General features: G+C 34.6%; 1 protein-coding gene across 1 annotated transcript; it reads right to left on the bottom strand.

Annotated features, from left to right (window-relative positions):
- Nucleotides 1-1,713: 1,713 nt before the first annotated feature.
- On the bottom strand, nt 1,714-10,624 carry olfcn1 (olfactory receptor C family, n1). The gene is made up of 8 exons (XM_087293688.1): nt 10,411-10,624; nt 10,005-10,191; nt 9,277-9,864; nt 9,015-9,120; nt 8,732-8,876; nt 2,994-3,279; nt 2,073-2,894; nt 1,714-2,004 (listed from the first exon to the last, which is right to left on the bottom strand). The coding sequence occupies exons 1-8, from the start codon at nt 10,584-10,586 to the stop codon at nt 1,747-1,749; spliced, it is 2,568 nt and encodes an 855-aa protein (XP_087149814.1). The 5' UTR covers nt 10,587-10,624; the 3' UTR covers nt 1,714-1,746.
- Between the last annotated feature and the right edge of the window lie 2,525 nt (nt 10,625-13,149).

The following is a 13,149-nucleotide window of genomic DNA, read 5'->3' as shown; positions in this document are numbered from 1 at the left end:
GAATGAATGAACAAAGCTATATGGTAATGTTGTTGTTTTATTTTTTTCATGCTTGAATAATCATTAATGAGCCTCACAGGTCTTTCAAAATCAATAAACATTCATCAATAAGTGTGTTTTATTTTAAATACCGAAGTACATCACAAATCTTTTGTTCTTTAACACTGGTAAAATAAAAAAAGAATTTACTTATAATACATTGAATCTCATTGGTTGAATACATGTAAATAAGTTTGATCGTTTGTTGCCAAAGTGCAATTAAGACTGTATATTCAGCTCTCTGTGCCTCATTATCAACTCATTACGGAACACATTCAATTATGTGACACCGCCACCTATTGTTCAAAAGTGATAACCCAATAAATCACAATAAAAGTTTTTTTATTTATTTAGGAATAAAAAATGTCTTCAGTAACGTATTGTTGCAGTTGGTCTGATACTCCGTGATGACTGATTTAAAAATGTATTGATCATTATCTAAACAGATATTTTCAGTACATGTGAAGCACTGCTTGTTGAAGCCTCACCAAGCCTCTACAGCAGCATATTTGAACTGTTAATATATTTATTTATTTATTTTTCAATTAGAAACCTCAGAGACTAGTCTTTGATTTCCCCATGACATGCTTTCTAGTATTTCTCTCTGGTTTAATGAGAATAATGAAACATTTTGGTGCAAATATACATAGCAACAATCCAAAGGCAGATGACAAAATGGCAAAAATCTCCACCGCAACAGTGTACTTGCCAGGTGAACTAATGTATGCAGGTATAAATGTTACCCAAACAGCACAAAATATGAGCATACTGAATGAGATGAATTTGGCCTCATTAAAATTATCAGGAAGTTTTCTTCCTAAAAATGCTAAAATCAAACAGATTGTTGACAGAAGGCCAACATATCCTAAAGCTGCATAAAATCCAGCATCCGAGCCAGTGTTGCACTCTAAAATGATCTTTTTATGGTCATACCTGAGGGCCTTGTCAGGAAATGGTGGCTTTATTAGAAGCCATAAAGCACAGATCACTATTTGAATCGCAGTGCATAAGAACACGATGGCTCTTTGTTGTACTGGCCCAAACTTACCAGACAATTTATTTCCTGGTAATGTGGCTCTGAAAGCTGTGACAACTACTATGGTCTTCCCCAAAACACAAGAAATGCAGAGAGCAAAAGTAAGCCCAAAAGCTGTATGACGTAGCATACATGACCAATGTGTCGGCTCACCAATGAATGTAAGAGGACAAAGGAAACAAAAGAACAACGAAGAGAGTAATAGTGAGCTCAGCTCTGAGTTGTTAGCTTTCACTATTGGTGTTTCTCTATAGTGTATGAAGACAATCATAGTTGCAACTGTAAGACTGGCTCCAAATAGCGATAGAGCAGTGAGAATTATTCCCATTGTTTCTGTATACGACAGAAACTCTATTGTTTTCACAAGACACTTGTCCCGTCTTTCATTTGACCAGTATTCTTTAGGACAAAGAGTGCAGTCTGCTGCTCCTATAAAAGAATTACAATTATGACAATATTTAGCTAGTTTAAATTGTGTAAAAATTATACAGTTAAATTAGATAACAGTACCGGTTGTATTTGATATTGAACCATCAGCACATGGGATGCAGTCAAAGCAGCAAACAGGCCGACCTTTTATTTGTGCTTTCCTTGTGCCTTTCGGGCAGGTGTCTGAGCACACTGCTTTGGGTATCTGTCAAGTGATCATACGTTAGCCAATTTATAGTAAATTAAAATGAATAAGGATGCTTTAATCGGTGAAGTACCAAATTTTCTGTGCTCCAGTGGACGTTATCCTCTTTAATTGTAAGTTTATATGTTCCATCTGGGGATTTGCTGAAATAGCCCACAGTCACATGTTGCACCTCTCCCTGATTTAGCTGCCAGTTTATGAGCTCATATGATGCAGGCGGGTCTCCATTCTCATCAAAGAACACATTTTCTCCATATTCATCTATAAAATTCACTCTTTCCAACTGATCGCTGACCTTTGAATGAAGTATAATTTAAACGTTTGAAGTATGCTATAAAAAAAAGAATGAATCAACTTGCTCACCTGTTTAGGTGTTATCTGTGATACATTTAAGCACATTTTTGAAAGATTGTTATCTCCTTGGCAATAAAGCACTTTGTGAATTGCATGTGCAATTGCATAGACAGCTTGATACACATTATATGTCACTCTTACTTGTGTTACATCGAAAAATTTGTCTGTAAACGTTAGTTTTTCCTGTCCAGTGCACATTTGGCCATTGAGTGTGCTATTTGCAGATGGCTCACAGTTCAGACATGGTTTACAGCCAACAACTGTTTCCCAGAAGTCACTGACGAAAGCTGATTGTGTAGGAGAGTAGGGACTGATGTTTTCCAGGTAAGGTCTTAGTTTTAACATAGCCATCTTTCTGACCACAAATCCTACGGTGCCTCCAAATGACTTGAACATTTCAGGGGTAGATGGTCTTGCTGCTGTTACCCAGGCTTCACTTGCAATCCACTGGATTCCTGTGATATTCCGGTTCACAACTTCTTTCATTAGAGGATAGAGATCTCCCTCTGGCACGAATGCCAGGATGACTTTTACTGTCGATTCTTTGATCATTTCTACCACTTCAGTGATTTTACTTTGGGGATATGTTCTTAATATAGTGCCGACAAATGCAATGCAAACTCCCATTTTTTCCACTTCCTTTGTGAAAGCTGAAATTCCATTTCTCCCATAATCATTGTCAGACTGCAAAGCTCCAATCCAAGTCCATCCAAACTGTTTTACCAGAGAGGCCAAAGCTTTTGCTTGGTAGAAGTCACTTGGAATTGTGCGGAAAAATGATGGATATTTTTTTCTATCACTGAGACACGCACATGTTGAAAAATAACTTACCTAAAAGTTATTGCAAACAGGAAGCATAAATTATGAAATGAACTGATTTCATTTTCAGGAACACCAATGCAAGTGTGCTGCGAGAATGATTGACATTACCATGGGCACTCTAAATGGTCCAAGCATTCCGGCAACAGCTAAAGACTGTGAAGATCCTGATTCAGCAACAAGAGCTGTAAGTGGAAGGTGACACTGAGATGTAAATTCCTGCTCCTTCTGCTCACTTACCAGTGAGAATACTGCTCGTAAAACGTTCGTGGGTGAAGCACAAGAATCCATTATTTTATAGCCCAAAGAAATGTGAGGAAGCAACTCCTCATTTTTATTTATTTCATCCACTGCAAACATCATTGACTGAATCCAACGAAATGCACGTAGGTCAAATCTGTGCAGTAAATACGAGAAGAAAAATAATGCTCTTAACATTGCCAATGATTCCATGTTTGAATCAATTCACAACTTACCCCGTGCACTTAATCCTTTGCATGTTTCTCTCAAAAGAGCCAATTATATTTTCTTGTTTATTGAAAATGGGGAAAATTCCCCCAATCATAATGTCCCCTACTTTAAAAATGTTAGGCATTTCAAATGTTCTAAGCAGCTGGCACATTGAGCTTGTTTGTACATAGAGCAGAGAGCAAAATAACAAAATGTTAAAGTTTTTCATGACTGAGAAACGGCTCAGAAATATCTGTTATATACAGCGCCCTTGTGCATTGTGAATATCTGCCCATTATTAAAGAAGGTTTTCCCTAGTGAATAGGTCGAGTAATAGGCACATAATTATAATTCTCTACATGAATAGCAATTCTGAACATAAAATAATGGAGTACTTTATAATTGTGTGGTTTCTTTGCATAGTTTTTTTTGTTGAATCTACAAACAGACTTCACTTTAAACAGACAACTGGCCTTTTGTGAAAAGTTACCCAGTGAGGTGTTAGGAATGCAGCTTTGCTAAATAAAAAGCAATTAAAAAAGCGAAGTTCTGGTGTGCTTGATTGTAGCAGCTGAATAGGTGTACTGTATATAGAAACTTTATGATGCCATTTTATAGCCCACATATTTGGTATAGAAAAATAGAATATGTTTATTAGGTGCCAGCTGTTTGTGTACAAATATCTATCCTTCTATCTATCTAGTAATTTAGTTAGTTGCCAGTTAGTTGCTTAGCTTTACTGGCAGGTTTGTGATGTTATCAGTATGTTCTGGCCCAGTACACTATGATTTCACTTAGAAATTATTAAGGCGGACAAATATGTCCAATGCTAGTAGCCTAATATTCCTAATATTCATTCATTTTCTTTTCAGCTTAGTCTCTTTATTAATCAGGGGTCACCACAGCGAAATGAACCGCCAACTTATCCAGCATATGTTTTACGCAGCAGATGCCCTTCCGGCTGCAATACAACACTGGGAAACACCTATACACACATACACTACAGCCAATTTAGCTTATTCAAATCACCTATAGTGCATGACTTTGGACTTTGGGGGAAACCATTTTGTTTTTGTACCTCAATTTTAAAATATCAGTCAAAAATGAGCCATATAGGAACCTTTGCTGTTTTCTAATTGTTGCAAAAAAACACATTTACTGCCGAATACTGTTCACCTGGCACATGCTCAACATGGTTGATTTCATCTATTTGATGCTTTTAAGTATAAAAAAAAATATTTTATATATATAAATTAAATAAAAATTAATTTAATTAAATTAAATGAATCAAAACTGGTTAAAAACCAATACAATCTATATCCATACTGGCAACTTACATACAAAGGAATTAGCTTTAAAGATTTACGATCTTAAAAAAGGGTTAAACTAAAATTTTTTGCAAGTTGATGTATCCTTGCTAGGTAAAAGTATACATTTTCAAGCATAAAATAAGTAATGAATAAATTAATCTATCCTCATGATATGGACAACATCCATTCATTCATTTTCTTTTCAGCTTAGTTCCTTTATTAATCTGGAGTCGCCACAGCGAAATAAACTGCCTTATCCACCATATGTTTTACGCAGCGGATGCCCTTCCAGCTGCAACCCATTTCTGGGAAACATCCATACACACTCATTTACACTTATACACTACAGAGAATTTAGCCTATAACTTTGGGGGAAACTGGAGCACCCGGAGGAAACCCACGCGAACGCAGGGATAGCATGCAAACTCCACAAAGAAACAGAAACGCCAATTGACCCAGCCGAGGCCTGAACCAGCAACTATCTTGTTGTGAGGCGACAGCACTACCTACTGCGCCACTTCATCACCCTGACAACATCCAATCAAAACAAAAAATGAGAAATGCAAAAGTGAAGGGAAAAAACTTTTATTTTAAAGGCCAAAAGTCTTTATTACAGTGTGAAAATATATTGTATTTATAATAATGAGCATGATAGTAATAACAACAAAAATAATAATATTAATGTAAAAATTAAATAACTAATAATAGACAATAACTAAAATAGAAACAAATCACCTAATTGCAAAAAACACTTTCTTCATAAGTGATATAATTAAATTAAATACTTTTTTTATTTCTAGATTATTTGCTAATGTTTGTGGTCTGTTATATTACCCACCCAATAAAAATGTGTTTAATATAAAGTAATTTGTTACATTTTAAAAAACATTTTAAGGGCTATATTATTTTAGGAAATTATTTTTGTCAGTTTAATATTTTATTTAAACAAAGATTAAAAAGTTCACTGTAGGGCCTTCAATTGATTGTACATATTAAATTTGAAAAATGCATAACCCTTTTCAACATGTGCAATTCAAAACTGACATTGTATTGTTCTAAGTTTCATAATTTTAATTTAAAATAACATTCCTGTATGCATGAACAGTTTCTTTTATTTAAATGCTTGATTTGAAGCATTTACATTTCACAAATTAGAATTATTTTTTATTATTTTTAAATAACTTTTAATGGAGGGTTGAATGGAGTAGATGCCGTTTTATGGCTCCTCCAAGCTGACTCTTTGCTGATTTTTTGTTTAATTCATCCTGCAAAAAGCTATTTCAACATTTGAAATCACTGCTTCTTTTTTAAAGGCTCCTACACACCGGGGCGCTTGTCTTTTGATTTTTCTTTTTTCTTTTGTCATTTTTTTAAATGACACTTTTGAGCGTTGGTATGCATGATCACATTGACGCCCTTTATTTAGTAACGAAGCGTTAAACGTCGCCGGAAAACGCAAGCAAAAAACGTCGGTGTGCACAGGCCTTAACTTTAGTCAAATGCAGCAGTGTGTCTAAAGCCCTATAATTGTCTATACTGAATGCAAGCACAACAGGGCAAAGATGACCACACCGTGAGTGATTTAATTTCCTCAGCCACTGCCAGCACTATTCTCTCAGCCATTGAGAATCAATGCAACAATTAAAGCGGCTCATTGAGGTCACCAAGTTGTCTATCAATTCTCATCTTGATGCTTTTGATAAGGTGTTAAGAAAAAAGTTTGAATCAGCTACCACTTGTGATGCAGGCTTGGACTAAATGGAGATAATCTGTGTAACAATAACAGATTTCTATATGCTAAATGATCTGGTGGGCCATTCACATCAGCTAAATTTGAAATGTGTGGAGTTAAAAAAAAAGCAGAAGGGTGGCACAGTGGCTAGCACTGTCGTCTCACGGCAAGAAGTTCACTGGTTCGAGTCCCGGCTGGGCCAGTTAGCATTTCTGTGTGGAGATTGCATGTTCTCCCTGTGTTTGCGTGAGTTTCCTCTGGGTGCTCTGGTTTCCCTCACAATCCTAACATATGCACTAGGTGAATTGAATAAACTAAATTGGCCGTAATGCTTGAGTGGGTGTGCGAATGTGTATGGGTGTTTGTCAGTACTGGGTTGTGACTGGAAATGCATCCGCTGGGTAAAACATATGCTGGAATAGTTGCTGGTTCATTCCGCTGTGGCAAACCCTTATAATCAGGGAAGGAAAATAAATGAATGAAAAAAGCGGAGCAGGGTCTTAATACAGAGTTTGTTACTGGACTGATTTACACCCTGTTCAGTTGGATGCCATATCAAGGAAGCATGTCACAATGAGGACTCCAGATCTAACAAATAACTTCATAATGACCGTCATTTATTTTATTGTACTGCCATATTGGACTGATAAGGTGAATTGTTAAGATATTTGTTCAAGTTCATCTCTTTATTTTTTCTGCATTTGACAGTCTACATGCCTTTTTACATGCTTTAAAGGAACCACGCAAGCATATCTAACATGACCTTTACTTAATGATCCTGATTTATTTTATTATACTACCACAATCAACTAAGGCAAACTGTCGAGTTGTTCATTTAAGTTCATCTTGATATTTTTCCTGAGTTTCACAGTTTGTCAACACTAGACATTTATTTCCCTCTTCAACAGTTGACTGAGTAAGTCTGCCTGTGTTTTATTTTATTTTTTTGTTTTTTCATTTTTGCTCCACTACCATCCTGGTGAAGTGTGCTTTTTTCCTTTCATTGAGGGAAATGGCTGTGGGTTGGGGGTACGTTTTAATGGAGTTTGCCAGGCTAACTGTATTTCAGCATCTATTTTCTTTTTTAAAACATTATTGGTAATGCTTATAATTAATGACAAAGGTTGATATATTCTTCTGTTGAGGGTATATGTAAAATATCTTGGAGTGTTAGAGGTATGGGACACCAGATTAATAGAGGCAAAGAATTTGCACTTCTAAAGTCTCTCTCTCTCTGTTGATATTGTTATTATTATTGTTATTACAAGATACCCACATTAGATCAACTGAGCAGAGATGCTTGGTAAAATTGGATTGCCAGGAGTGTTGCCATCCTACTTTGAAAATCTGTCCCAATCCATTTGTCTGCCATTATCTCAGGTCCTTCTGGAAGATATATATTAGTATCTGGTCATATAAATTAATTCCCAGTTACATCTGTAAGTATATATGGGCCAAAAGAAGATTATTGCATAGTTTCCAGATCACAACTCTACAAATATAATAATCAGCAGAGATTTAATTGTTATCTTGATGCTTATCTGGACCGCTACCCCATACAGGTTCCTTATATCATATGCTCTATTAGTACTTTAAATAATTTAAGCAAATGTTTTATTTTAATCTTCTCTCTTTTGTTTTTATATATTGTGCATTCATCTAATTTCTAATAGTAATGGCACTTTTTTATTATTATTTATATGTTTTTTCATGATGTTATGCACATTTGTTGTGACAAACCTATTAAAAGACAATGTGAGGGGAAAAAACATTTTTAATTTTAAATAAGTGTATTTGTTTCCATATACACTAGTATTTGCATTGCTCTGAGTGATATTCTTGTTGTTCCAGCCATAATTGCATGTATGTTCAACACTGAGTAACAGACCATAGTACATGGCAAGTCAAGAACTGTCAGAATGAAACTGAGCCTCAAGTGATCAAAACTAGGAAAAAAACCTGTGTCATAGAACACATCATATTCTACTGTATTCTTTTCCTGGTAATAGTTCAAGTTTAAGTAAAATAAATGGAACCAGAATAAAAAACAAAAAACAAAAACAAGTATCTGTATTAAGGCAAAAACACTGAGTCTGTGAGGCAATGGTCCAAACCACTTGTTAATTACATCGCTCCCTGGAAATGTAGCCTTAAAGGCCATTAAGACCACTATTGTTTTCCCCAGAACACAGGAGAGGCATAAGACAAAAGTAATCCCAAATGCTGTGTGGTGAAGTTTGCAGGAACATCCAGTTGATTGTCTAGTTACAGTAGGTGGACTCAAAGAGCACCATGACATTGTGAAAAGCAGAAGAAATCTCTGATTTGAGTTCCTGGATCTCTGGGTAAAAACATACCTTTGAGTATAGCTTACAGCTGTCACAACTGCAGTCTGACTGATTAAAAACAGAGAAGCAGTGATTAGCAGAGCTCTCATTATCCACTGGTGAACCAGACCCTTGCAGAGTAGAGTGCAGATCTGCCATTGTAGTAGACTTATTTCTACAAGTACAAATGCAATGAAAAGACATTAATGTGGTTACAATGATGTGCCATAATTTGCAGTAATACTACTTGTTGCAAATGTGATCCATGACAAGTAAAAACTATGCAAAAACCAAGCCAAAAATATCTGGTCACCTTTAGGGTTCCACATGTCTGTGCAGGTGTGCATATTTAATATGGAGGAGCTATTAGCCATTCGGTTTAACTCCTTGAGTTTCTTCAGTGAAACAGTCCATATGAGCTGCCAATGAAAATGAAACAGTTTTGATTCAGAATTGCAAGTATCTATATAATCTAAAATCTTGTTTGTATTCTGATGATTTGTATATGATATAACAAATGATCAAATATTAAGTATTTGTTTCTTGGAGAATATTCATGGAGTAGAAATCCATACCTGGTAAACAACACTGCGATATGTGCCTTTACAATCACCGCTCCCCCTCATGAGAGAGATCATACACAAATGGTTGTGTGACAGGATAAGCTGGCAATGCAAAGTAGTAAACAAACAGATCAATGAAGGTATTGTCCAGTCTTCTGTCTGTTTAATAAAGGTACCATTGAGAACTTTTACTGCTGGTCTTGACAGTTTTACAGCTGCTTTACACCAGATAGTGAGTCTCTGTGCATTATATGATTCAGTGAAATTAGCTGTTGTTAACCAGGCTCCACTTCTTATGCACAGTCTGTCTGTAACATTCACCTGGTCCTCTGCAGCCATGTAAATGTAAACGGTGAAGCATACACACCCCATTCCACCATTGCAATTTTTCACATTCAATTCACACATTATGTGAAGTCCGTATGTCCAGGAACTTCCTGAAAAGTCTCCATTTTTTAGATTTTTCACATTTAGTTCACACATTATTTGATGTCCATTTGTCCCGGAACTACTTAAAAAGTTTCCATTTTTCAGATCGTATTTCATCAGTACGAAATACACATGGCTGTGCTTTAAACTGTGCAAAGGTTGATTGAAATCCTAGACACACACACACAAAAATTAATCAGAAGAAGAAAGCAATCACATTTGCTTTTAATCTATAAAACATTTGCATATTTGGCTGTACATTTCAAACATTGTTAGGATTTACTCTAATAAAACATTTTTACAGCACTCACCTTACAACCCAGGACAGGTGGTTGATTGGGCTCTACTTTGTTCTGCCCACACAGAAACCGCATATCTAGAACTTCACAAAGGCAGAGTTTTGGGTGTCTTAAAATAATACCCTGCATTAAAATCACTTCAAGTTTTTCCTCCGAAAGAATCATCATGCGTGTAAACTGACCATTCTCTACAAGGTAGCTATAAGAAAAACAGAGGATCTCACATTTTCCTATAACTTTCTTAGTAACACTTGAAGTTAAAATCACATATTCACCAATCTGATAAAATCAGTAGTTTTAGTACAACATTATACAGAACCAACATAACAAAAAATAACTTTTTTGTTGAATTGAAATGGCAGAAATGTGCAATTGTAAATAGAAATGAGTAAATTAACTTGAAACAAATCATACCTACCCATGGCATGAAAATAGTAAATATCTTGCAGTACATGTCAAGGCTTTTTTGTCTTTAACAGCTCTGTTTTCTGAATGCTCACTTTGTCTCTCATCATCTCTAAGGTTAAATGATCTACAACAAGAATTCAGTGCTCCAGTCAGAAGAGCAAGTAGAACCACAGTAGTTCCTCTCATCTCAGAGGCTGTGCTAGTGTAGGGTTCCTTTTCTAGACAAAGAAAGGCTAGCTAGACTAGCTTTATACACTCCTCAAGTGACACGGGAGTAAGTTACAGTTGATGTGAAACACAAGGCCCAATTCTCAGAGGTAAACATTACATTGCACAAACACTTTCAACTAATATTTGATTTTAGTTCTTTTGTTTAGCTACTGAAAATATATAAATACATGTATTGATTTATTTATTTGCTATAATTGGTAGTGGCTGCAGCTTCAATTTGGATAAATGAAATACTTTCTTAATTAAAATAAAAATACAAAATATTTCACAAGATTTTTTTATGTTTATATATGACTTATGGGATTTAAATACATTAGACAATACTTTTTTCACACACAAGAAATGTAGATGAAGTCAGATCATTGGGCTGCATTGTTTTATACATTAATGTTGGTGTATGACTTGACCAATGCAAAAAAATAAAATAAAAAATTAGGCAGGTTCAAAACTCAATTTAACATTGCACATTGATGCTAATGGGCAGGCAATCCAAGCTAAAATGTGGTTATCTAATGGAGCATCTATAATGGATGTTAACTCTGGACAGGCCTACCTAAACGTAATGAGTACTTTATAGATTTATTCATTAAATCATTAATAATAAATTGTAATATTTATATATATATATATATATATATATATATATATATATATATATATATATAGATAGATAGATAGATAGATAGATAGATAGATAGATAGAGATATTTATATTAAAGTAAACTTAATAAGAGAAAGATAGTTGATAACACCCAGCTCCCAAATAAACCCAGATTTAAAATAAGCTTTGATAAATTAGATAGAATTAGATAAATAGTAATAAACAGAAAGTACATTAGAAGTCTTACACTCATTTTATTTCCACAAGAGGGAGACCATTTCTGTGGCATTTCCTTACAATGCACAACTTTTCACTGATCCATTTCATGTCTGGACTTACCTAGGCATTCGATATATAGGGTGACAAAAATAATACCACAACTTTAAAAATCTGTATTCAATCAAAGAAACATGATAGAACCTTGGGTAATTCAATATGAAGACTACTTAAACTTCAGAGTTTCCTTAAAACGATGACAGAAAAATCTTAGCTCTCCTTTGCTTCCTTGCAGAGTTCTCAATTTTCAAAGTTGTGGTACTCTTTCTGTATCACCCTGCATAATAATACACAAGTTGAAGTAAGAATTATTAGCCCACTTTGAACTTATTATTTGCAAATAATTCACAAATTATGTTTAACAGAGCAGGGATATTTTTACAGTATGTATGTTTTACAATACACATAATATTTTTTTCTTCTAGAGAAAGTCTTATTTGTTTTTTTTTTCAGCAAGAATAAATGCAGTATTTAAATTTTTAAACACCATTTCAAGGACAAAATTATTAGTCCTTTTAGGCTATTTTTTCCCCATAGTCTACAGAACAAACCATTGGTATACAATAACTTACCAAATTACCCTAACCTGCCCAGTTAACCTATTTAACCTAGTTAAGCCTTTAAATGTCACTTTAAGTTGTATATAATTGTCTTGAAAAATATCTAGTAAATATATAATTTACTGTCATCATGGCAAAGATTAATAAAAACGTTATTAGAAATGAGTTATTAAAACTATTATGTTATTAAATGTGTTGAAAAATAAACGGGGGGCTAATAATTCTGACTGATTATATATATATATATATATATATATATATATATATATATATATATATATATATATATATATATGTGTGTGTGTGTGTGTGTGTGTGTGTGTGTGTGTGTGTGTGTGTGTGTGTGTGTGTGTTTTAATCTATTTTGTGTTAAATAGTGGTTAATTGTCCCAATTTGTAAATGATAAAAATCTCCACCTCTACTGTGAATTTTCCAGGCATGCTTAAATGCTGAGAAAGGGTTTTGGGGTGACAAAAGTGAAGAGTTGTGGGGTGGTAGAAGGTAGTGATGTGAAGTTTGGATCATTTTACTGGCTCAGATCTTTGAGTCTCATTCATCGTGATGATGAATTGTTTATTTTTTTTGAGTCATCTTGTTTAATTTGCCAAAATATTATAAAAATGTTACAAGTTGCTTTCAAGCACATCTACAACTAGCCCAAACATTGATCACACTAAAAAACAAGCCACAACTAGAATGTTATAGCAAAAAACAAAATAATAATTTATTGTTTATCTAAGTCTTTTGTCTATGATTAGATAAATTCACCTTTTCTGACATGTCTTCAAATTTAAGTTGTTCAATCACGTTACACGGATAGTCCCATTTAAGCTTAACCAACACACAGTCTGAGCCAGGAGGACCCATGAGTAGTGCACCTTTTGAGTCTTTGTGTTTTTGGGTCATTCGTTCATCATTTGACAGTATGTAAAGAGACAAATGACACGAGAGATAAACGGATCATATTGTTTTCCGGCTCTAAGTACATATGATTGGCTTCTGTCTTTCACAGGATGAATGAACTACTCAAACCTGATAGAAGATGTGAAAATAGCAACTAATCTTCTACCTCAACCTGCA

This window comes from Danio rerio, chromosome 18 (assembly GCF_052040795.2).
Source record: "Danio rerio strain M-AB ecotype USA chromosome 18, GRCz13ab, whole genome shotgun sequence".
NCBI classification, from domain to species: domain Eukaryota; kingdom Metazoa; phylum Chordata; class Actinopteri; order Cypriniformes; family Danionidae; genus Danio; species Danio rerio.
Note: the sequence above shows the minus strand (reverse complement) of the source record. Positions and strands in the feature narration are given on the sequence as shown.

What these genes read in the sequence shown, in the direction of transcription:
- olfcn1 (XM_087293688.1), bottom strand. Translation starts at nt 10,586, where the DNA reads ATGAGAGGAACTACTGTGGTTCTACTTGCTCTTCTGACTGGAGCACTG. An exon ending in TTACTATTTTCATGCCATGG is followed by an intron (nt 10,192 to 10,410) that starts GTAGGTATGATT and finishes TTTTTCTTATAG; the next exon opens with CTACCTTGTAGAGAATGGTC. An exon ending in GACCATTTAGAGTGCCCATG is followed by an intron (nt 2,895 to 2,993) that starts GTAATGTCAATC and finishes AATAACTTTTAG; the next exon opens with GTAAGTTATTTTTCAACATG.